This window comes from Polyodon spathula, chromosome 11 (assembly GCF_017654505.1).
Source record: "Polyodon spathula isolate WHYD16114869_AA chromosome 11, ASM1765450v1, whole genome shotgun sequence".
Taxonomy (NCBI): Eukaryota; Metazoa; Chordata; class Actinopteri; order Acipenseriformes; family Polyodontidae; genus Polyodon; species Polyodon spathula.
Genome location: NC_054544.1, coordinates 41,942,782 through 41,969,507, shown reverse-complemented (window position 1 = coordinate 41,969,507; position 26,726 = coordinate 41,942,782). Strand labels below are relative to the sequence as shown.

General features: G+C 38.4%; 1 protein-coding gene across 1 annotated transcript; it reads left to right on the top strand.

Annotated features, from left to right (window-relative positions):
- Positions 1-1,174: 1,174 nt before the first annotated feature.
- Positions 1,175-20,802, top strand: LOC121323566 (kelch-like protein 6). Its single transcript, XM_041264693.1, has 7 exons — positions 1,175-1,542; positions 5,088-5,253; positions 11,306-11,755; positions 14,411-14,648; positions 15,919-16,121; positions 17,411-17,624; positions 17,943-20,802. The coding sequence occupies exons 1-7, from the start codon at positions 1,286-1,288 to the stop codon at positions 18,242-18,244; spliced, it is 1,830 nt and encodes a 609-aa protein (XP_041120627.1). The 5' UTR covers positions 1,175-1,285; the 3' UTR covers positions 18,245-20,802.
- Positions 20,803-26,726: the final 5,924 nt, after the last annotated feature.

The window sequence follows — 26,726 nt, the reverse complement described above, 5'->3', positions numbered from 1 at the left end:
ATGGGTTTAATAATTCATATTCTGTTTAACTTCCTGGGCCATGGCTAGTTTTTGTTTATTTGTTTATTTTATTTTTGAAGCACCACTATTACACAGCCATTTTTATAACTGATTTGAAATATATACACACCCAGTGTTTCATTTTTAAATTAGGTTTTGTTATTATATACTTATTTTAAATGCTTCAAAGTTGCTACAGCTTCAATGAATTGAAGAAAAAAATCTGTTTACCAAATCTTACCAAATCTTTTTAATTCATAGATTAAACATAAGGACTTGGTCACGCTAATGGGGACAATATGGGGCTTAGTATTCAAATATCAACTTTGCTTATTTAACTGTGACATTGTAAATATTGCTTATAGATGTGTTCATACAATATATACAATATTATACATTGTTCAGGTGTTCGTGATTTTCCTTAAACCAAACTATAAAATGCATTACATTGGAGCGGCATAGAGACACTTTTGTCTGGGCAAGGTTTATAAACTTAAAAATGCCTACAGAAGTTCAAAAAGAACCCAATTCGTACATTATCATTACAATATCATACTAAACAACTTATAATCATGTTAAGCCTACTATGGATAATCAGTTAAATATTAGAGGTTTAAGTGTTACAGCTATCATATAGAATGTATGCGTTATCACAATGACAAAAAGAAAATGGAACAACAGTTTAACGTGTCTCTCCAGAATGTGGAGCAGGCTGTGTTGGATTGTATGAAGCGAAGATAGAGAAGATGGGAGGAGTGGTTGTTAGCAAAGTTAGTGCCCAACATTTTAATGTCAATCCTATCTGGTCTCAAAGAAGTCATTTGTTAAGCATGGTTCTTGAAGAGTGACAGCACCAGCGTTACATCACTTTTATCAGTACATAAAATCTGAGCTTTACAGCCGTGCAAAGTAGATGCCCTAAAAAATAAATGCACATTTACTAAAACTTTTCTAAGGGTAGTTTGCGTGCACCATTGCCAAGTCACACCTTATCAGTGCCTGGGCTTTTCTATCTTGTAGGAATGTCTTAAAGACACACCAAACCAACACTTTTACCATCTAAGTAGTGTTGAGAAAGTGCAGGGCTTCCTGTTTTGCACCTGCTAGCTATAGATAAGCAGGGGGACGTGAACAGGAAATCCACCCAGGGACTGCAATGTGACCTAGCAGGAAAGCAAAAAAAGAAGAAGAATCTTACTCATTCATGCTGCATTACTTCGAAATGAATAGCATTTGGGGTGCCATTGTTGGGATGGAATGCTGACGTCGTTTTTGAAGGTTTGGTATGGGAGATCTAGTGGAAAAAAGCAGTGATGAGCCAGCAGGCTCCTTGGACGATGGATCTTCTGAGATGGTTGGGCTGGTGGAGAACTCTAGTGATGGAAAGGTGAAGTTCGATGACTCTGGCCTCTCTTCTCAGCTCCAGATAGGTCTGGAGAACCTCCGACTGGAGAATTCGCTCACGGATGTTACTCTATATGTGGATGGAATGGAATTCCCTTGCCACAGGGTTGTCCTAGCGGCTGCCAGCAATTATTTCAGGTAGGAAAAATGTATCTCTCTAATGATGATAAACACTCCATAGTGCTAAATCTAGAAATGCACTGAAGACATTGAATACAAGACATCTAGTTAAAAAACTTGACTATTTAATTTTATTAAGATTGCTTCAGTATTTCTAATAACATAATTTACTACACAAGCTAAATGCTGTTCATACTTTCAAGAGATATATTACAATTATTATATTACTATTATATCTTCAGCTCCAATACTTTTATATCTTAAATCTGTTTCAATTACATTTTAATACAATGATCACTTTTTAAATTAAAATACAGAGAATGTGTATGCCTTTGTTCCCTTAAATGTTTAAGTCAATTATTTAGAACATTAATGTTAATTTGAGACAGTCATAAATGCTGAATCAAAAAATAAAAATCTAAATAAATAGAATAAGTGTTTTTAAATTTTTTAATAAATTTTTTTTAAAAGGGCTAGTGTTAATACTAGTGTCATAATTAATGCAGTTTCATATTTCTAATGGTATGTACCTAAATGACAAATTGGAGGTACATTTTCAATATTATGTTTTGAGTCATTTGTTTTGCTTAAGCTCTTTGGCACAGTGTTCCTCCATAAAAAAAAGACATGGACAGAGCTCATCTTTGTATAAATATGCACTGTGGATAGCATCAGCTCTTTCAATTGCATCGAGTTAGTGTTAAAACACAATAATTTTGAAATACAGAGCACACATATGAGTAGGATTAAATACAAAACTTTTGTGAAATGTCATATGTGAAACACAAAGCTTGGTTAACCTGACACATTTTGTGTTGTACAGTGGGGGAGCTAAATATTGCTCTCTTTAAACTCTAGTAATGCTATATAAAGCAGGCACCTTTCCATTATATACCACCACCACCACCATTGCCATCATGTGTGAACTTGTTAGAGGTCTTGTTCATATTTCTGGTAGCATTAAAGTCAATCATCCAAAACTTAAACACTTTAATCACAATTCTAAGGTAGAACTATAAGAAACATAATCAGTTTCTGCTGGTGCCTGCTTCATCTTACTCTAGCCGTAACGTTGTCTACATGACTAAGTTTTCAATAAAGTGAACCTTTCTTGATCTGTTTAAGAGATGTCTTAATGAACATAATCAGAATTATTTGTTAACAACAACAACATTGGACTGGAGAAATAACAGCTTATTCAGTATCTCTCAAAAAAAATGACAGTGTAAAATGTGTACATTAATTTTTCCCATGTTTTCTCCTGTGCATTCATCAGTTTACCATAGCATGCCATGTTTTTAATATGTTTTACAATGCCTCTCTTGGTTTTATCATGCTTTGTCTATGTTTTATTAAATGTGGCTATGCCTTTACTACAGTAATCATTTATACGAGTTGCCTTGGCTATTCCTGGAGAACTGCAACAAGCAAATGTCCATTAAGTGCAGCTTCATTGTAAAACAAAAAACAGCTAGTCTATTAAATAGAGCCTGTATCCTGTCCACTCACATTCCAGTGAGTGCTTTTTGTAACTCAACAGGAATTCCGCAGGATCTGCATTGTAACAGCAGGAAGCACTAACCCTGCCAGGGTATACACGTGTTTCCAGGAATGTCAGACTAAACAGCATGGAGACACATAGGAACATTTCCCCCTTCACTTTAATTAACTGTTTTGCACTAAGACCCAGTCCATTGGGGGTCTATTCAATTAATCTAAACAGCTACTGAATATTTGCAGACCAAATATTTTAAAGACCCAAGATCTGTAGAATTATGAGTAATTCAGGGAGGTTTGTATTAGAATGATTCAAATGGTAGCTGTGTTTTTATCAATCACCATTTAGAGCTATTGAATAAACCTAGATGTGTTTTTTAGTGGTAAAAAGCATCTTGGTGTTGGGGAAATGTTTGCAGGTTTACCTATAAGGGCCAAGGACAGTACAAAATCAATTACAATGATACAAGCAATTGTTAGAGTGGGACCACAGTGTTAATAAAGTTGTCAAACAATAATATGTTGTCAAGCACAGTAATACTTCTGTTCATTACAATGGTACCATTTAAATACAGTAGGGACTATCGTACTATGCAGCAGTTTGTTCAAAATCCATTGCCTCCTAATAATTCTGTGGACCCAACAACAATTTCCAAACTGTTCAGTGAGGATTGTAATTTCATGTTTTATAAAATCTGCGTAGAAAGATACTGACCAAGACCCTAACTAAATCTTGAATAAAAACAATTGTCTCGGTTCAAACACAGAAGACTTTGAAACTATGGCCCTAAGTTTTACCTTAAAGTTTATGATTAGGTATATTTGAGGTTATGGCTGAAAGGCAAAGCCATCAGTATACTGGTTTTCTGTTTAAATTCCAAAGCAGTGTAGCTTCCTCTTTCTGCCCCCATTTCTTTGATGATACGGGGACACCATAGTTTTTTTATATTTTCACATGCCATCACAGTGCTATAAACAGAAGGATTTTTTAAAATAAAAACTTCACAAAGATAGTTTCATTTCAGTTTTCTGTGATGACAACCCCGCAAGGAAACACACTTCTGAGAAGTAACCACTTCCTTCCTGTGAAAACAAACGCAGCAATAACTGTCAGAATACACGCTTTCTCCCACATAGCATTCTGATCCAAGTCTCCTCGCTGGGTTGTAATTCAAAAATAACAAAATAATAAAATGTTCTCTGATAAGGCAGTATAGACGGAGGGACTCAAAATAAAAAAAAGACATCAAACAAAAAGGAAAATATATCCTGAAGCTTTGGGGTACAGCCCACTTGCTAAAAAAAAAAAAAAAAAAAAAAAAAAAAACAGCATATGAATAAGGGCCCTCATAAGACCCACACAACATAGTATACATCTTGTAACTATGGCAACACATGAAAGCCAAGGGGCATATGGCAGGGTGAGGTGTCCCTGTCACTTTTTGTGATGGTACAGGCTCGGGGGAAGCCTGTGCCAACCTCTCCACTCCTTATCTGAGCAAAATAAGCACACTTCCCCCCATGTGAAATTGTACATAGTGTGCTTTGGCAGTGATGGGGTTAATGCAGAATGTATTTCTGTTAATTCCCCTCCAGTTAGTTGTCCCCTTCTTCTACTGAACAGAACGATATTTAGCAGAAATATTTCCTATCTCTGATGCAGCTGGTGTTGAAGACATTTGAAAAAAAATGTGCAGCTCGATGCAGTGTGTTCACTCCTTTACCAGAAGCAACCTAAACCGGGTTCCTAAGTGCAGTGTAACAGCCAGTGTATCAATAAGGCAAACATATGTATATTTACACTATTCTTTCAGAAATGGGAATTTTCATAGAGAACTACATATTGCACGGCAACCGTGAAAAGAATACAGCCTAACTGTAAAACACAGGAAGGGACGGAAACTGATAAAACACAAAGGGTAGTGTTAAAGGTTATGACACAGCTCAATGGAAAATGTGTACTGTATGGTAATCTACAGAATTGAATTGCATCAAGGATGTTGGAGCATCTGCAATCAATAGAAAGATGCTGGAAATAACTATCCTTTTTTATTCCTTTTTAATAGGGCAATGTTCTGTAATGATCTTAAAGAGAAACATGAAGACACAATCACAATAAAAGGTGTGGACTCAGAAGCCATGAAGATCCTGCTGGATTACACCTACACCAGCAAAGTACTCATCACCAAGCAAAATGTACAGCGAATACTGGAAGCAGCAAGTCTTTTCCAGGTGAGCGCCTCAGCTTGCATGTCTTTATTACACCCATCGAAATGTGTTCCTGTTGTAGAGCAGTCAGGCAGGAAACACAAGAGAGCAGAGATACAGTTTAGAACACAGAGCGAACGTTTATTTTTTGGCTAACATTTTTTTTGTTTGTAATCTCTGCCATTTTTCTACAAAAGAAGATATATATTTTTCTTAGTTTTTTACACCAAACTTCAAAACAACCTATTCCACAGAGACTCTTTCTTACAGCTTACTGTTCTCTTAGGACATTGCGCTAAGCACTTTCGTTAGGGTAGTTTGAAACAAAGTTATATTAGTATAATATTATATTAGTATAATAAAGGTCAAGTATGAGAAATTTGGTAGAATGTTGTTTCTGATTGTGTGAGTTAAGTGTACCGTACCCACGGTTTATGCCCATTTGCTTAAAATCGTCAGAAATTTGGTCATAAACTTTCTCAAGACTCCAGATCTTCCTGAACACTTCAGTCTCCCCATAGAGATGTCTGATGTTACAGTGGAGAAGGGGTATATAATACTCTTTGGCGCTCATACAGTTTTGTGAACTTTTGGCACGGTCCATAAAATCCCAAGCTCTGTAGACTGGGGAGCTGGACTACTACAGTCAGGAAGTTTGAGATGCACTCAAACTTGTTGCCATGGTAACCAGTTTGTTTTGCGATCAATATAACAGTGTTTTGTTTTTTATTGAGCATTAGGATACTCTGGACATTTAGAAAAAAAAAACTCCAAATAAATAAATGCATATTAAAGTAAATATATAGAGAATAATGCACAGGTAGTGTGTGGTATGAAAATGTAATACTCTGAGGTGTGAGACTTGAAGGCCCTGTTTTTTTCTCTAAAATAGTGTAAAATAAACAGAATTCCTAACTTTAACAGACATCTTTGCAACTGTGCTTTCTGGCGCTGGAGTTTTTAAATAAAGACATTCTCTCAGATTGAATCGATTACATCTCTGCTGTTTGAGAAGATATTTAGGCCGGAATTAATGATAATTGACCATTTGATAATGTGGACAAAAGATATACTATATACTAGGCTACTTTTACATTTTCACCACCATGTGGGAGTTTCTAAAATAGATTATTGATAAGTCTAAGTTGTCTAAGTGTAAATAATTTGTGACTTATTTTGTGGGTCATCAATAGATTTTTTTATTTTTTATTTTTTATGAATTTAGTCATCGCCAGTGGTTTTTACCCCAATTTTCTCCCCAATTTGGAATGGCCAATTATTATTTTTATCCTGCTTCACCTCTGCAACTCCCCGGCGACTTGGGGAACGGAGGCTGAAACATGTATCCTCCCAATCATGTTCCTGCCAATCTGTCATTTTTCGCATCTGTTGATACACAGTGAAGCCACCAGACTCATAGTGCAAGAGGACAACACAGATCTGAAGGTCTCCACTGCAGATCTGCAGGTGCCGAAGCAGTTGGTGTATGGTAAACTGTGGATTGCCCTGCTGACCTAAGCCCTCCCTACCCGGAAGGTACCTGGCCAGTTGTGCACAGCCCCCTAGGAACCCTTCGTCATGGTCAGCAATGATTCAAAGCTGCGATCTCCAGGCTATAGGGTGCTTCCTGCACTCCACGCGGAGCACCTTTACTGGATGAGCCACTCGAAAGCCCTAATAGATTTTTATTTAAGCAGCCTAACTCTGCTTCTCTGAGCAATGCAATGAGGAAGCAACAGTTTGTTACACTGAGACGGTCAATTGTATGTGGTGTAGTGTAAGTGTTTTTTGTCTGTTGTTTTAACTGGAGCTCAGATCCCCATCATTGAGCTCAAAAGCAGTCTGTTTGTGAGTGGCATCGAGCTTTGAAAATTTGAGATTGAAAACTAAAACCCCTGTGCAGTTCCAATCCCAAGTTTACATGACTGAGAAATCCTATTGGAAAAGAAATAGACAACCCAGTCTTTCGAATACAAGGAATACAATTACTCGACCCTATCCAATTCTCAAATCTCCTCGCACAGTTTAATATTTCATGTGTCACGTAAACATCCTCAAAGTAAGGCCTCCTAACTTTAGGTATTTAAAAACATACACAGCTTGGGGACCAGTGGCTGCGAAATTCATCTGTATCTCTACTGTACATGCAAGTAAAGAACATTAATTCTAATTACAGTTTACAAACATATGGAAAGGGTTGTGTTCCGTGTGTGGAACAGGTTTGTCATTCAAAGGATCATACAGTATACAGTGCCATGAAAAAGTATTTGCCCCCTGTCTGATTTTCTGTATTTTTGTACATTTTTCACATTGAATTTGGTCAGATCTTTTTCTGGGTTGTAGTAGTATATAGAGGGAGTCTGAGAGAAAAAATGACACCAAAGCAACAAAGTTTGGCGCTTCTTTCATTTGTTTGGTGTGCAAGGTAATGAAACATGCAATCTTCAGGTGTGAAAAAGTTATTGCACCCCAAATTAACTCAACCCAATTAAAGGGATAATTAGGGTCAGCTGTTTGAATACTTTGGTTAACAATCAAGCCTGATTTAGGCCAGCCCTGCCCAATATAAATCTGACTAACTTTGGCCCTTACCATCAGAGTGAAGTTGTCAGCACACAGGTTCTAGAGGCACATCATGCAACAATTCCTCCAGAAAAAAGTTGTTGATGCCTATCAGTCTGGAAAGAGTTACAAAGTCATTTCTAAGGCTCTGGGCCTCCACCAAACCACAATCAGAGCCATATTGTCCAAATGGAGAAAGTTAGGCACAGTAGTGAATCTTCCCAGGAGTGGCCGTCCTGCCAAAATCTCTCCAAGAGCAAGGCGTAAAATCATCCAGGAAGTCACAAAGAACCCTAGAACAACATTTAGGGATCTGCAGGCCTCTCTCTCCTCGGCTATGATCAATGTTCATGACTCCACCATCAGAAAGACACTGGGCAAAAATGGGATTCATGGCAGAGTAGCAAGGCGGAAACCACTGCTCACTAAGAAGAACATGAATGCTCGTCTAAAGTTTGCAAAAAAGCACCTGGATGATCCTCAAGAGTTCAGACAGATGAGTCAAAAGTGGAAATTTTTTGGCCAACATGGGCCCGGTTATGTCTGGTGAAAACCAAACACTGCATTCTACAGTAAGAACCTCATACCAACGGTCAAGCATGGTGGTGGTAGTGTAATGATTTGGGAATGCTTTGCTTCATCAGGACCTGGACAAATTGCAGTCATTGAAGGAACCATGAATTCTGCTCTGTATCACAGAATTCTACAGGAGAATGTCAGGCCATCCGTCTATGAGCTGAAGCTGAAGCGTAGCTGGGTCATGCAGCAAGACAATGATCCGAAACAAACAAGCAAGTCTACATCAGAATGGTTGAAGAACAAGAAGTTTAAAGTTTTGGAATGGCGTAATCAAAGTCCAGACCTAAACCCCATTGAGATGTTGTAGCAGGACCTGAAACAAGCAGTTTATGCTCAAAAACCCACAAATGTCACTGAATTGAAGCAGTTTTGCATGAAGGAATGGGCCAAAATTCCTCCACGGCGCTGTAAGAGACTGATCAAAAACTACAGGAAGCGTTTGGTTGCAGTTATTGCTGCTAAAGGTGGCGTAACCAGTTATTGAGTCTAAGGGGGTGATTACTTTTTCACACGGGGGCATTGGGTGTTGCATAACTGTCTTTAAGAAATAAATTAAATAAGTATCAAAATGTTGTGTTATGTGTTCACTCAGGGTCCTTTTTATCTAATATTAGATTTTGGTTGAAGATCTGATAACATTCAGTGTCAGAAATATGCAAAAATGCAGAAAATCAGACAGGGGGCAAATACTTTTTCACAGCACTGTATGTGCAGTGAGTTTCATTTAGCTGTAGTTAGCTGCAGTTATGACAGATATTTACCAAATAGAGTATTAACAAAGTGAAGCCTTTTGTAACACCAGATTCATTACCAAACACATCCTGTGCTAGAATTTCATCCACATTACATTTTTCTTTTCACTGATTTAAATAACTTAAAGCGTAGTGAATAAGTTATATTTTGCATTTTGAACCCAAATTACGTGTGAGCACATACAACAACTATTTACTTAAGACTTATACACTCTTCAACACAGGTTTTACTAAACCTGTCAAAAGTCGTCTCTGCACCACACCAAGGTCTTCTGTCTGGGTGGTTTATTTGGGAACCCTCAGAGAACTACAATGTGCTTTCAGGTACTTTAGCCCGCAAAATCCCTTGAGATGCACTTAGTGCAGTAATAGAAAAAAAAACACAAGCTGTGCATAAACAAACCCAGTTCAGTTTTCACTTCATTAAATATACCATACCCACAGTCGCGTGCATGTTGGTAAGCGGCAGTGTCTTAGATAAGCTTTATTTCAATTTGATCTTGTCTTACGGTGTGATATCTTCTTGTGGGCACAAGGACCTCAGCCGATTCACATGTTATGAGGTGCACCAATTGCATGCATTCTGGGTGCTGATTTTACATTCTCGTTATGTCAGTCTTTTTATACAGAACACATTTATGCTGAGGTAATGTTGCTTCTGAGGCCTAGTAGGAGCCCTATGGCCTTCCTTAGTGCCACAGCTCAAGGTTATGGAAGCAAAGTTCTCATCTATCCTCAGTTTGTTGGGATATTATATCTTAATTAACATGTTGGCCCAAACAGTTGTTCTGGGTTTGGCAGTATTTCTCTGATTTGTTGTCTTTGTGTTCAAGTAAAGCTCTTAGTAATGGACTTTTCACTCTTGTTTTTTGTTTGAAAACTGGGTGACAGGTGTTTTAGTTGCCATTGAAAATCACATTCAAGATCTATTAGAGACTCTGAATCAACATTTCTCATTACTGGTTTGTAAAGTACTTTGAATGAAATTTCACGAGAAGAGACACATCTCTACACCATATGTAATTACACTGTATAACCTTACCAAATAGACTGGAAATCATTTTTAGTACAGTATCAGTCATAAAGATAAAATGGCATATTCAGTCCAATATTCTTGACAAGCTTTTTGAGCCTGTTTGCATGTTGACAGAGTGTCGAGAAAATGTTGAGAAAATTAGCTTTGGTTTTAACCTCAGAATAACACCCACATTGAAAGCTCAGATGGTAAAACAGAACACAACAAGTAGTCATTTCCTCAATCCTCAATAAAACTTCCAGCAGCTTGCTCAGTCTAGTCGAAATGGAGACAGTACTAAAGCCTTGACAGGGGTAATAACAAACCCATGTGTGCACCCTAACTGTTGGGTACTTTGAGTACACAGTTACCAGCTTTTCCAAGAAGGCTGGCATGTGGGTTGGTATAGATGGCATCTCAGTGGACATGCACACTAATACATGAAGAGTCATTGTTTTATTGACAACATTTGTACATTTATTAACAGACAGACAACATACAGGATGAAGTGCATGAGTGATCAGTGTATAATAAGCATAAGTTTCAGTCGATCATTTGACCTTCCTTAGTCCCTCCTTAAAATAGCCAATAGAAAACATGTGTAAATAAGTTAATGATGTTGATAATTAGCAAAGCATTAATTGAGGACAATTATTGGAAATCCTAATAGCGTACATTTAAAAAAAGATATAGTAAACTTTTATACCAGTCTGATAGAAAGACTTCTTCCTTAGTAACATACTTTTGTCTCAACAAAAACTTTTCTGTCACCCACAGGTCTTAATTGTTATTAACATTTTTTTTCCAAAAGGAAAAAAAAAACAATAATTCTAAAACAAACCAGTACATGCACATATAAAAGGCTCTCATTGTCGCACAACAATAAGTAAGCAATGTTTACAAGAAACACATTAAATATAGCTTTGCTGTATCCTGTGTATATTTTTATACATAATAGCAATTGTTTTGATATTTTTATTCACACATCATAAAACAGCTGTGGAATACATCGCCTTACTTTTACCAGGAGAAAGAGTCATTCTCTTATTTTTTGTTTTCGGAACACATAATTCATTTCAGCCAGAGCTTCAAAATTGTTGCAGGTTGTAGAATGGACTTGCAAAGTTGAGATGTTTATTTATGTATTTATTCTTCACGATCTTCCCAGTTTCTGCGGATGGTTGATGCCTGCGCAAACTTTCTCACCGAAGCCCTGCATCCGGATAACTGCGTCGGAATTCTGCGGCTGGCCGATACTCACTCACTGGACACCCTGAGAACACGGGTCCAGAACTTCCTCATCCAGAACTTCCCACAGGTGGTCACCTACGAAGAGTTCCTGGACCTCCCAGGAGACATTTTCTGCAACATCCTGAAGAGCGATGAGCTGAGTGTGACCGAGGAAGAGCAGGTGTTTGAGACAGTCATGAGCTGGGTCCAATCCAGAGAGAATGAGAGGCTGTCACTCTTACCACACATTCTGAAGCATGTCCGTCTGCCTTTGCTGGATCCCTGGTATTTTGTGGAGAGGGTTGAAGGGGACGAGCTGATCCGGAAATGTCCCGAAGTCTTTCCTCTCCTGCAAGAGGCAAGGATGTACCATCTGTCAGGGAATGAGGTAGGTGTAGTACTCTCTTCAGTGATTTCAAGAAGAGTTTAAATTACATTCTATGAAAATTGATTTAAGCAAACCATGATCAAATTCACAAAATGTTAAAAGTGCATCTGCTAATCAAACTTTCTTGATGTCGTTGGTGGCCCATGTGTAATCTGGTTAACAGTTTTCCAATGCATCTTTCCGAGCAGGTACTCAGTTAAAGATCAAAGTTCAGAGCATAGGACAACAGTGATTGCTGGATTCTGCTTTTCATTAAAACTCAGGTCAGGCAAGGCAGTAAGCAAACACACTCTCATAAACACAGTACATTAAAGCTCTGGGTTGTGCAATTTTATTTATTAAAAAAATTAATCAAATCTGAAAATAAAATAAACAAGCAAACAAAACAAAACAAAAAATTTCAAACAGAAAAAGCAAGGCTTTCTCTTTAAGAAGCAAAATATGCCTTATACATGTGGCAAGACTAAATTGGCAATTGGTTACCCAATTTAGCCTTACCAGTTAGGACAGTGCTCCCAAAACTAATCCACACCCACCCCTGCCAAACCCAGAACAAAGATTTATTCATTACCAAATATTTACAATGGGTCGGGCCTATGCCCTGCCACAGACAGTCACAAAAAGCAGGGCTGGGTGAAGTATAAGTGAATATTACACTGCTGAATTCTGGGGTTTCATACTCTGCACAGGCTTGTGCATGTATTATACAGTGTAGAAAGACTACCGCAAATTTCGGACTGAAACACAATAAAGGGAAATTACTTGTCTGAAGTCAGACACCGAGTCAGCAGCTGAACTGCAGCGTTGACAAAGAATCTCCTCTTAGCAATGTATTGTGCAGTATTATGCTTCAACAGCATTTCAGTGAAAATATCGATTTATACCAAGAAAATCTATGCTTTTACATTCAGTAGATACATGCATGTAAAGAATGTATTCGTACTATAGTAGTGATACACATTAACTTCAACAGTCACCCAGATGGTGGTTAGAATTGTACTAATGATCCCTTATATAATACATTTCAAGTTTAGTCTTCTGGGAGACTGATGTCTCATCCCACCTCCACCATAGGAAATGCATTGTGTGTGTGTGTGTGTGTGTGTGTGTGAGTGGAGTTGGGCATGTAAAGCTGTTGTAATTCATTTATACATTAACGTATCGTAGCCTGTGTAAAAGTAAATATACATAATCTCAACGTATTCAAGAGCTGACACTAAATGAACAGAAAAGGAACTATATACAGCTGGTTGCTGTACCAGACTATCTGTAGCTTATGTAACCGAATGTGTCTACTTGGGAAACAACATTTCTGAACTCCTTGTTGAGGGAAATACTATTCTACCAAACTTTACTCCTGCAAGGAATTTCACAGCCAAAACAAACAAATGAAAAACAGGGGAAAACTTAGTGGCATTAGCATTCCCTAACAGGAATCCCCAAACTAGAAATGAATTATATACAATTAAATACTTAAATAAAGGACCTTGAAATCCCTATTGAGCATGTTTTTCTATGATTCACAGTGGTTTGCAAGTATATATATACACACACATACACACACACACACACACACACACACACACACACACATATATATATATATATATATATATATATATATATATATATATATATTTAGTAAAACTTTAAAATCCAAATATCTAAAACTACAAATTTATTACTTAATCCAATAAATGTTTATATTCCATATTACAGTTACGTATCAAGACTAAATATTTCATTACATAGCGAAAAGACTTTAAAATTAGTATTTACGTCAATAGTGGGGGAAGTGCAGTTGTCTTTCTGATTTTTAAATCAAAGGCGTTTTATTATTTGTTTACACAATGGTTATTTGTAAACCATAAGCAATTTAGTAATTGTTTGTAAACAAAAGAAAATGTACCACGGTAAATGAAAGCTACTAAATATTACGATTTTTCAACCAGGATTTATTAATTGCGTAACACATTTCACAATAGTTAAATAAAGCATGCATTTCATAGGAAATCTTTTACAATCATAAGTGGGAGAGTGATAGTTTGTCTGAGCCAATGAGAAGCAATGCTCAATGGCTTGTACAATAAGTGATAGAGAAGGCACTTTTTCATGAGAATAATTTTACCAAGCAACTCATTGATGATTCTCTGAGGTGTTTTTTTTTGTTTTTGTTAAAGTATACTAATAATTGTTCATAGCCATTTGTGTGATACATATGAACCAGACAGTAAACCTACATTTAAAAAATGTGTATTCCAATGGCCTAGCTACAATCAAACTATATGACATACAGCACAGGAATTGATCAGTTACCAATTTATTTTTATCTATAGCAGTGGTTCTCAAACTTCTTCTAACTTGAGTGACTTGGATCTATCGTAACCCTCCCAATAGACCCCCTCACTAATACATCTACATTTTAACATTAAGAAGGGTATTATTCTTAATCAGAGGGACTTTCACAACACACAATATTCACTGCAGGTATAAAACAAAATTAAAAAATAAAGAGTTCGTCTGCTTGTGATGCGTTTGATTCTCCACCCCCTGTGACCCCCCCCGGGAGACCGGCTCCCCATTTTACAGTACTGTACTCATCCGATGTGATAGTGCGTGACTGAGCCAGGTTGTCATGCTGTTTGCTAATTCCAGATCATTTCTGAGCGGACGAAGCCTAGGGTGCAGGAATTCCAGTCCGAAGTGTTCATGATTATCGGAGGCTGTACTAAAGACGAAAAGTTTGTGTCGGAGGTGACCTGCCTGGACCCTTTGCGGCGCAGCCGGCTCGAGGTAGCAAAGCTGCCCATCACAGAGATGGAGACAGAGGCAGAGAACAAGAAGTGGGTGGAGTTCGCCTGCATCACATTTAGAAATGAAGTGTATATATCAGGTACGCACCACCATTTATAAACGAAGAGAGACGCTGAACAAATTACACAAGGACCAGCCAAAGGGTTTTTACTGTATATTGTCAGACAATCACAGCCAGTCAGACACTATTCTTAGTTATGAGTGTGGGGGAGTAACGCATTCCATGTAACGCATTACTGTAATCTGATTACATTTTTCAGTAATGTGTAGCTGTAAAAGTACCTTTTTCAGATAGGTAATGAAATAATGGATCATGGTTACGTTTTTAAAGTAAAAATGTAATCGTTTCTTTTCATTAAATTCAAAAAAGGGCTACGGCTAATTGCGCGACATTGAAATCACAAAGAGCTTCAACAGCACAGGTCAGAGCTCACAAGAATGAGCTTTTCGTATCATCTTGGTAGAAATGGTGTCAGTGAAGGGAACAAGTGGGTTTAATAGTTGGATCTTCAAAGACTATTTCCAGCTGCAGCCTGACCAAACTGAAAAAAAAGTATCTCTGTAAAATATAATGTATGTAATAATTTACAGTAATTGTAACAATGTACTTTTCAAAAGTAACTTTCAGAACATTGCTCCTGTAGTTGTCCCCACGTGGCCGTCTAGTTAAGGCACGGCTCCATGGTGTGCTGGGTAATCCATGAAGTCAAGGGAGTGCAGGTTCACGCCCTGCCTGGGGAGCAAGTGGGGGAGAGACGCTTGGGCCATGATGTTTATTTAAACTCCCAAAAGACTTTTGGGATATGTCATATGTCTACTGTCTCGTCTCTGGGTGCCTAAATGTAAAAGGAGGATGTGGTTTGCGACTTTTACACAGGAAATGATACTCCTACTCTCCTGTGAGAATGCTGCTTGAGAGTTTTATCACAGAAACATGTGCTTTAGTATTGCTTCACAAATAACAGCAACAATGAAAGAGCTGCAGTCTTTCATGTGGAACATCCTCTTTTAAAAAAATAATCACTTTGTGCTTCATCTTCTTCTAAAGACCAGACCCTTACACATAAATAAACAGAATCAAACATCCAACTGTGTATGCTATTCAAATCTGCAGAAAAAGCATGCTTGACTAAATACAAAAATAGTTATCTTTAGGTTGTGATATCCTGCCTGCTAGGAAAAAACAACACACAATTGGGGCTAATGTTGACTCTCTTTCATACATAAACCCACATAGTTGTTAACAACTAATACAAAATAAAGCTTGACCAAAATATTTTTTAAATGGTTGTTTTGTTGAAGGTCAACACAGTTGTACCTCATATCCTCAGTGTCTGTAATGCTTGCAGGTGGAAAGGAGACCCAGCATGACGTGTGGAAGTACAATGCCTCTTTGAACAAATGGATCCAAATCGAGTATCTGAACACTGGCAGATGGAGACACAAAATGGCAGTGCTGGGAGGCAAAGTCTACGTGATTGGCGGCTTTGACGGGATTCAGAGACAGAACAGTGTGGAAACATATGACCCCTTTCATAACTGCTGGACTGAGGTGATGGCTTAGTGTCTTGCAATGAAAAACGGCAATAAATTGAGTGTTGTCTACAAGCCTAAATTAATGTAATTGTTGTAAACCTGTGCTGGGGTTTTATTGGTATCAGCTGGATTGTGGCTGTCCACAAAGAAACCAGTAAGGCCATAATAAAAAATAATAATAATAAACATGTTGCTTTGCTGTAACCCAACTGTTTCACCCCTACTCATATTGTTTCATGCACTTTAGAGAATATTCGTATTTTATACCACTCATGTGGCTAAATTTCCATGAGTTACTTTTATATTGTCATGAAAGGTTAGTGACCAGATTTATTTTATTCAGTGTGACTTACTGCACCGCAAATACATTCTATTGCCAGGCATACTGTGTATAACTTAAAACAAACATAGTTTACAAAGAAACCACTTCTCTACACCCAGCTCGCCTGTCACAAGGGACAAGCTACATGGTTAGAAGCCTGGGTCGAGTCACAGCAAACCAACACTGTTATAAGAAATGCCTCAAATCCCAGCTCTTGCTATAGTGCTAGTCACAGGTAACAGTGTGGGATTCCATGACTCAGAACAAGTAGCGTTCCTACCAGGCTTGTACAGTTCCAGGTGTGTTACATGAGCAGGAATAGAAAATGGAATCAAGTCAACTAAGCTGTTCACCATATAGCAAACTTTAATTACACTCTGCCATCTAGTGGTACAACAGAGAATATAATGTAACCTGCTTAAAGGCTGTTGTTTATAATGAATTTGATAATAAAATTGTAAGCTATTAAATATTATCCCAGTGAGGGTCAAATGCTTTTATGTGAAGGTAGAATAATTACAATGCTAGGTTAAAATAAATTAGATGAACAACAGTAGTTCAAAATAAATGTTCTTACCTTGTTAGCAATATTATCACCGGCCCACACTTTCTTGTGTAAAAGGTATTTTGTTCTAAGCTTGCACATGTTAATTTGGGGATTTGGAGATCTGTAAACTGGAGCTCTATAGCTTTTTGTTGATAAAACTAACACAAGATTATATTTTAAAGTCTTGGTTCTCATTCTTTTTAAATGGTTCCATTAGCAACAGTATTACTCGTCACTGAATATTTTATACTTTGTTTTTGTTGCTTTAGTTGAGTTTCATGCAGATCTCTCAAGCACCACACTGTAGCAAAAGAAAGCTGACATTTACTGCTGTACCCATACCACTTCCAGGGGTAAAGATAATATAAGGCATGTCAAATGTACTGTATGTGTTATCATGATTCTGGCTGATCTGTCTGTGTCTCACTGATGACAGGCAGCCCCGCTCATGCTAAATGTCAGCTCCTTTGCTGTGACAAGTTACAAGAAGAAGCTGTATGTCATTGGAGGAGGGCCGAATGGCAAACTCGCCACGGATAAGACACAGTGCTTTGACCCGTCAACTAATAAATGGACTTTAAAGTCGCCCATGCCAATTGAGGCCAAGTGCATCAATGCTGTGACCTTCAAGGACCACATCTATGTAGTGGGTGAGTATCAGCAAGTCTAGCTGGAAACCTACTGCAGGGCGCATCAATTGACTGTTAATAAGCTCACAGATATCCCAGGGGGTAAAGCCCGTGGCACAGAGTAGAGCAACATGGCAGAAGCAAAAGCAGACGAAAGCTTCTTTCTGCACAATACTTTCCAATAATCTGAATACCGAATACTGGCTTCACTATAATCAACATACTAAAATTAGACACGTATGAAAATCCACTCATTGGACTACATGTGAGCCAATAATGACTTTGAGGTAATTTTGTATCATATAATAGACTAATATTGCCTCCCTTTGTTTTCGTGAGGTGGTGCAATGAAAGCCCTCTACTCCTACAGCCCTGTGGAAGATTCTTGGAGTCTGGTCACCAGGTTCAGCCACGAGAGAGCCAGTTGCGGGATCGCCGCCTGCAGCAACAAGCTGTTTGTGACAGGTGGCCGGGACGAGAAGAACGAAGTCATTGCGACCGTGCTGTGCTGGGACCCGTCCGCGCAGAAACTGACTGAAGAGTGCGTGCTCCCCAGGGGCGTCTCGCACCACGGCAGCGTCACCATTCGGAAGTCCTATACGCACATACGCAGGATCGTGCCTGGGGCGGTTTCAGTCTGACAAGACCGATCTGGAGTGGAACAAAAACTAGCAATTTCACTTGTGAAAGTAGTTTTTTTTTTTTAAATAAATAATTATTTACCTCAGTTAACCATTTGGAATCTTCTGTAGCTACAGCTGAATGGGTCACCTACTTTGAACAGGTGTATCAGCTGCTTCTGTCTGTGTACCGTTATCTCAATCTACAAGAGTTTGGGTTATATAACGTTGCACAACCAAGCACGTAGCGTGCTGTCCTCACCCCAGCCACCTTCATTCTGTGTGGCAGATAAAATGCAATAACAGCAAGTGAACAATGAGATGTACAGGTTACAGTACAGTAGGCTACGGTACAGGTTTCCTAATCTCAACTACTGTTTGTGTTCCACTTCCAAATCTTGTATAGAACGGGTTTAATGGCAACCACCAGTAATTAATCCATTGTTATTTTGATCTTGTCTTCAAGTGTGGCGGTTTTATTTGTGCATTTCAGGTAGCTGTTTTGACAACACAGCTGGTGTAATATCTTTGTATTGTACCTTTTACAGAGACGTCGTTCATTTTGTAGATACAGAATCTTTGTCACATTGAGTTTTATTTGGATAATTTTCACCCATAAGCAAATTTGTATTCTGGTCAACCTTTAAACCGTAAATTACTGTATATTGAAAGTAATGCTTAAGCCAGTAAAAAGCCTATGGAAAATGAGCCTGAACAGATTTTTAAGTGCGTGATAGAGACAAGGAGTGAAAGTTAATGAATTTTCAGGAATTGTCAAAATATGTATTAAATATAATTGAACCTAGTGGAATGATGCTCACCCCCAAAGAAATAACAACCTGAAGAAAAACTTTGATCACTATTGGAAGCGAAACTGTTGCACATGTTCCTGGAATCTGTAATTGACCCACTGGAATCAAGGCCGCTGGAGCTAGGGGTGCAGTAGCACCCCCTGGCTCTGCATGGCTTCCATCATATACAGGGGTTACAGTCTTGTTCAATGGCTTTCAGCACCCCCCACATTAAAAATTGTTCGAGTGCTACTGACTGGAATGAGAACAGGCAAAAATTAAAAAGAGACAAAATGTTATACTGCTAGCAATTATTATGGTTGCTATTTATTTTGTTTTTACAGTTTAGATGAACGTCAAAGAAGATATGAAACACACAGGACAAACAGTGGACGAATGTTGTAAATTAGGCTCCTGTAGTAACTGCAGAAATTATCTTACGGGTTCTCTAACAACAAACTTGCTTTATTTACATCAGCTTGCTCCCCCCAAAAAATGAAAATTCCACGAGGAATCAGCAAATGCATAGGTCCTAATAAAAATCCAAAACGCACTTCTGTTTTTCAAACAATAAAACAGACTGCACAAAGAAGTGACACACGGTTCTTGAGTAGAGCAGGTAACCTCCTGAAATCAGTGGAACAGAAAGGGACTACAAAAGGGAGTCCTCTTCTACTCACCTCATCATTGATTCATGCTGCTAGATCATTTCAAGCAGCCAATAGTATCCCCACAGTTGGTATTAATTGATCTCAATCTCACCTACCACACTTGTGCAAACTTACCGCTGTCAATTGCCTTGTGATGAGCTGGTTCAGCTGACTGCTGCTGTTAAACAGATGAATTTCGTCTGGACCCAACTGGTTTTCAAGAGCATTTTCCAAATCAATACTACATAAACACAATACAATATTCTCTTCTCCTTAAATATAAAATTAGAAAAAAACCAGCCACAATATATCTTGTTAACAGCAGTAATTAACTGAATTGTCTGCAGGGACGCTGGCACCTGTATTGCAGGCGAGAGTAATTATGCTCTCTAACTTTTGATGCTGCAAGTTGAGGCTGCAGAAAGCCCTTGTGTGAAGGAATGGAATGAGTCTTTAGCAGCTAAGCCTGTGGCTATGACCCTTGCTCAACTTATTTTAAAAAAAAAAAAGGTTTCAAAGCTGTGATGAAAAACAGAAACAAAATAAGAATTGGAAACTAAATAGCATACATGACACATGGGTAAGATAACAATACTTAAAAAACAAAAAACAAACAAACAAAAAAAAAAAAAACTTTCCATGTCACCAACTCCAGTGATGAAAACAAGACTTCCATTCCGATCAGTGGAAGCCAAGTACATTTACAGTGACCTTAATGAGGCACAACAAATACCCTACCCACAATACCTGTATCATTCACAATCACTATTTCAAAGCAGCGTCCATAATTTAGTGTAGGTTGTATGAATCGTGCAAGCTTTTTTTCTCAATCATTTGCCTAATCAGGTTTTTAAAAACTCAGATGTTCTATAATATCTTTGCCCATACCAATTTTTTTTGTTTTCGACTGCTGTTTATAAAGATTATAACAAACAGTTTACTAACAAGGTTTAAAAAAAAATAAACACATAGGCCTATCAGATAACTTTGATTATCTGTGCAAACTCTTACATCACACCCGACTTGCCTGGTAAAAATAAAAAAAAGCTAACTTTTCCACAGTTGAGGTAATAAGTACATAACCTACTGTGTATCCAATATGACGTCAAAACACAAGCTGGGTTGTTCAAAGCAAAAAGAGCAGAAAAGACAGCTAGAAATTTCCCGAAAAGCAGCAGAAAATGCTAAAAAAAAGTGTACAGTAAATGGTTTAAAAGTGGGCAGACAACAGCAGATGGAAGGGTAGGGCAGCAGTGGAACTGCCAACCTACTCCTTGCACAAAAAATAAACAAAAGTTGAGCCAGAGGATAGACGTACATCAAAGACATCGGATTGGAAATATACAGCAACAGCAATTACAAGGCACTGAATCATGTATTGTAAACCCGGTGCCCAGTCAGGCACCTTTATGTGATTTTTATGATCCAACTACTTGGCCTGACTTTTGTACCAAAGAGCTAACAGTTGAAATCATGAATCATAAACCTGTGCAGCTAAATAAACTGACGTTGAATTCCTCAAAAATCAGACATGATTTGTACTCATTTTTGGAACAAAACTAATTAGATTTATTTCAGGTTTTCTTTTTTTTTTTCTTGGGGGGGGGGGGGTGGTAGTGTCTACTTCACACTCTTGCACCAGGGCCCAGTGAATCCTAGCACCAGCCCTGACCAAGCACATCAATCAGAAATGAACGTTTTCATTTCAAGACTGAAGTAATCCGTAGTGTACAGTCTTTAAAACAATGTAGCTGTCCATTTAGAAGACATTCTATTTTGAGTTCACAAGCCATGGATGTGTTCAGCCGAGACTGCCCAAGAGGTGGCAGTTAAGACCACCAAGAAATCTCTTCATCGCAGCTTCATGCTATACAGTGCAACTTTCCAAACTACTAACAACTAATACCCATTCATATAATCACATATGTTTTAAAAATCTAAGATTTGTTTTAAGAAACACACTCTAGATCAAATCTAACAAGATCTGAATATGTAGATCTCTTGTCTTCATTAAAAAAAAAAACAAATTTCCAGAACAGGAGTTCAATACAAATACATACCGGTACTAGAGACACCAATATTATGCATTGTTACCGTAAATTATGCAAAACCGCACAAACAATATTGAATATTTCCCAGCTGAATCAATGTTTTAATCCTCACTGCATGCAGTAAGATTAAACAGTCAATTTAGATCCAGAATGTGTGACAACTACATTGTAGACTGTGCTGCCAAACTGTCTGGCCTAGTCAGCTTGTAAGAATAGATCTAGAACACAAAATGGTTACCATGAAAAAGGGAGGGTTATTTATTAATAATATAAGACAGGGCAAAGGCCCTCTTTTTATTACCAGCTGTTAACGGGGAATCCGTCCTCAGCCATGGCTGCCGTCTACACCAACTCTGCGCCTTACTCCCCTGCCAGCCCACCTACGCTGCCCTATTAACTAGCAAGGCAGCCAGCAAGCTCTCATAGGCCAGTCACCACCTTCAAAATGATGAAGTTTGACTACAAGGGAAAATCTTTGACAATCTCACAGTAGCCCTAGAACACTATACAGCAGCCGCTGTCAGAAACACTCCCAGTGCAATCTTCAATAGTATCTGTTGTGTGAAAACAGTGGTTAACACAGCAGCTGTCATCTCTCCCTGGAAGAAATTGGAGCCTAACAAAGGAAACAACAACAAATATTTTTAACCAGACAAACCCTAACAATATAATGTTATATACTAAAGGGGAATAATGGCACAGGGCAGCTACAATGGAATGACTCATTTATAGAATAGTACCAAAGTGGTAAGATATTGTTATGTTGACAAACTGAAACCATAGCAACAGAGTGCTACTTCATTAGGACTGCTATCAGAAATATTTGTTCCAGATCCATTTTGTTACAATAGCTGGGAATGCTGTGGTCCTCTAATAATTCTGCCTAGTTTTCTTGATTCTGATGTATAAGATGTTATATGCTCCCTGTTTTGTGAATCCCCAACTAAACACGGCTGCAGTAAGTTTCTCCACAGAATCCATCCCTCCTGCCTACACCCCTTCAACATAAGCACAGACGGTCTGATATATTCTGGTCTATCAAAAAAAAAAAAAAAAAAAAAAAGCTATGCTGGTTTGTGGGGAATTTCTTGTTCATTGCACCCAGTGTTAATTCAATATTGTAGTGGGTTGGCACGTTGAATCACCCGATATTGGCCTGGCTTGGGGTGTCCTGTTTGGGTGATAGGAAGTAACATTTCCCTGAGCTGTGCATTACTAGTTAGCTAACTGCTGAATTAACATGATGTTTTGAAAATGCCCCTTCTTTAGTGGAATGTAATATAAGTCTAAATGACCTATTAAGATATGGGTGCAAAGTAAAAGACATATTTACAGAATGGAAAAAGATCCATTTTATAATATACCAGCAAAAATAGTTGCATGTACAAGCAATTGATCTGTTGTTTGACTAGTTTCTTACAAGTTTTATACCAGTACATTTGATTTATTCCTGTCAGAAAAGTTGTTTAATAAACGATTGAAAACATATCTAGTGCTACACTAGGTTAAAGAAATCTGTGTTTGCACACATGGAGGGTGAAATTGTTCCCACTACTTCATCTGCTTCTTTCCTGCCAATAACCAATCAGCTGCTTCCGCTATTGCCTGACATGCTTTCAACCAGTGACATGCTTTGACCCAGAAGACACTGCTGAGGTACAATGACAAAGGAAGTAAAGCAGAAACAGACTTCCTGGAAGGCAAGGCAAGCAAACTGAGAACTGTGTGTAGAACCAGGTGACTGTTTAAAAATGAAAATACATATTTGCTATAACTATAATTTAAAACCTAATTTCCTAATAACTGAGTTGCTTTCAGCCAAAGACAGTGCTTCTGTGAAATGAACTAGAGAGTGAACCAGTAACAGTGCCTTCCTGGAAGTCAATCATGTAAACTGAATATGGTCCTGCACCCTGCTTTTGGCCAATGCACCTAAGGGCCTGATATTACTGTTGAACCCTGTTGAAGCTATGGAACCCTGGTGGACAGTTAGATGAGGTGTTCCCTTCCAGCCCGGGGGAGTTCAGTGGTCAATGCACTGCTCTCTTTGAACGAGCTGCAAGCATGACTAGGATTTGAACCAACCACAGTTCCTTTACAAGGTCAGACACTTCATATACTATTCCCGGCAGAATGTTGGTGTTAGTCGTCCTTTCTCTAAATAGGATTGTATGTCACTATGTATTCATTTATTGTCTTTTTGTTTGTTCATTAAATAGGTTTTGGTTTCCCTATGTTGTTGCTGGCAGGTAATTTTCTGCCCTGATGATTTTGATTGGCTGGTGTAGAAGAATGTGCAGCTCAAGTGAAGGATGCCATGACCAGGCCAGCAATGTTCTGTGTAAAATTACAGAACTTCGTTATCACCCCCATCTCTCATAACTGCCATACGGAAAGGTAAAACTATGAGAAACTATGTCAAGTAATTAGTATTATTAGAATTCTGATTGAGTGTTTTAAAGGTGTAATATTAGCACTCCACAAAAAATTAATTGTGATTATTTTAATTGCTTTACTTCTGTAAAATTCTTAACTGTACTGTGGAATGTCAGCAGTCTATTACATTGATGCTACATTGAAATACTGGTCCACATATTTATCTTTCCTGGCACTGGTTTAAATTGCTGGTGTCTGACTGATCAAATTAAAACATGTAGTTATTCTAAATATAAATCAAATATATTCACCCAGTGGCTCTTGTGTTTCTAGGGTCCTCATTAAATAAATAGGGACCCTTATGTGCTGATCATATCTAACTTAAATCAAGGTTCCAAATGTATCAAATCTGGTGAGATATATTCGGATGGACGCTCTAAAATAAAGAGTTAAACTGCATTATTACCCCTGGCTCTTTTTGTAAAGCCCATGCAATACATTTTTATTCAATGATCTGAAATTAGAGTAATCTAATGTCCCTGCTGCTATTCTAAAATGATTACAAAAAAAAAGATGTTGTACCGCTATTTGTTTAATGCAGCAGTAGGTACAGTATGTACTGTGAAATGTTTACTTAACTGGGATATCGGAAGCTGGCAGCAGAGCAATTCGATTAGTGTTAAAGCTTTTACCCACTTTTAAAATTCTTCTGAAATGACATCCCTCCTTTCAATGCACAAATCTGAGCTCCCAAGCACCGGGCGTATCAAGTGCACTGGGCATCACTGGTACCATGCAGCGTCGGTGCACTACCTGTATCAGATACTGTGTGTCAATGAGCACCGTGCGCACCGTGCTACTGAAGTAGCATGGGCCAAGCACGAACCGAAGGTGGCTAGAAGGCAGCAAGCTCAACACAGTGCTTTTTAAGTAATAAAAAAGCTCAGTGCATCACAGATGGTCTTACTGTACCACCTTGAGAAAGAGGTCGATCCTTCCCTGCAAGACGGTTTTATTCCCTCTGTAGGTGGGACCGAGGAGGTCATCGAGGGAAGGGGGCCTATCAGCAGCTTTGATAGTAAGAGCTTAGTAACACCAATCAATAGGCAGGCGTATATACCATAAACGTTGTTTGGTGGCCATCTTCAAATTGAAAGGGAATCAGATTCTCCTGGGCCATCTGGGGGCCACAAGGAGAACTGCTGCCTCTCTCCGGACCTTCTCTAGGAAGGGATCGGTATTGGCGGGAATGCGTACAAGAGCGTCCTGGGCCACTCGTTTGCTAGGGCATCGACGCCTAGTGGACCACAGCAGTAGTGGAGGGAGAACCATAGTGGGCAGTGAATTGTCTCTGTAGAGGGCGCAAGCACCGAGGGTATTGGTCTGGGTGTCTAGTCAGGATTCAACAAAATTCACATTTTGTTGTGTCAGTGCCTCAGAGTTTCCAACATTTAAATGAGGATTTTTTTCCACTTATCTACACACCAGACTCCACACTGTTAAGGAGAAAAAAAGATTTTATTGAGAAAAAAATTATATATTAAAAATACAAAACTGAAAGATCATAATTGGATAAGTCTCCAGCCCCCTGAGTTAATACTTGGTGGAAGCACCTTTGGCAGCAATTGCAGCTGTGAGTCTGTTGGGATAGGTCTCTACCAACTTTGCACACCTAGATTTGGCAATATTTGACCATTTTACTTTACAAAACTATTGAAACCCTGTCAAGTTCCTTGGGGAGCATTGCTGGACAGCAATCTTCAAGTCATGTCACAAATTTTCGATTGGATTTAGGTTGGGGCTCTGACTGGGCCACTCAAGGACATGTACCTTTCTGTTCCTTAGCCACTCCAGTGTAGCTTTGTCTGTGTGCTTTGGGTAGTTGTCATGCTGAAAGGTGAACTTCTGTCCCAGTTTCAGCTTTCTATCAGAGGGCAGCAGGTTTTCCTCAAGGACTTATTTATACTTTGTTCTGTTAATTTTTCCTTCTATCTTGACAAGTGTCCCAGTCCCTGGCAATGAGAAACATCTCCATAACATTATGCTGCCACCACCATGCTTCACAGTGCTCATGGTCAAGGCTTTGCTTTGAAATGCACTACCCAGCAGAGGGAACCTACAGGAACTGCTGAATTTATCCTGAAATCATGTGAATCACTACAATTTGACAGAGGTGGAGGCCATTTAAGTTGGTGTGTGATTTTGAAGGCGATTGGTTACACCTGAGCTAATTTAGGATTGCTATTATAAGGGGGGTGGACACTTATCCAACCAAGCTATTTCAGTTTGTATTTTTAATTACATTTTCTACAAATTTCTATTTTATAATTTTCTACAATATTTTTTTCGCTTGGAAGTTGTGGGGTAGGATGTGTAGGTAAATGAAAAATCTATATATTTTAATGCATAAAGGGGGTATAGACTTTCTATAGGCATTGTGTGTGTGTGTGTGTGTGTGTGTGTGTGTATATATAATGTTTTACATAGATAATTTAATATACTGTGTATACTAGAAACGTCTAACATACAATTATAATATAAGCAAAAGGCAAAAGAAAAAAAACATGCACTGTAGGTTAGTTGAGATCTATATCACATACAGCAGTTATCGATAGAATTACAATATTTAATAGTC

Excerpts from the sequence above, each read along its gene's own strand:
- LOC121323566 (XM_041264693.1), top strand. The coding sequence starts at position 1,286 with ATGGGAGATCTAGTGGAAAAAAGCAGTGATGAGCCAGCAGGCTCCTTG. Across the intron at positions 1,543-5,087 it reads GCTGCCAGCAATTATTTCAG|GGCAATGTTCTGTAATGATC; the intron begins GTAGGAAAAATG and ends CCTTTTTAATAG. Across the intron at positions 14,649-15,918 it reads AAATGAAGTGTATATATCAG|GTGGAAAGGAGACCCAGCAT; the intron begins GTACGCACCACC and ends TAATGCTTGCAG.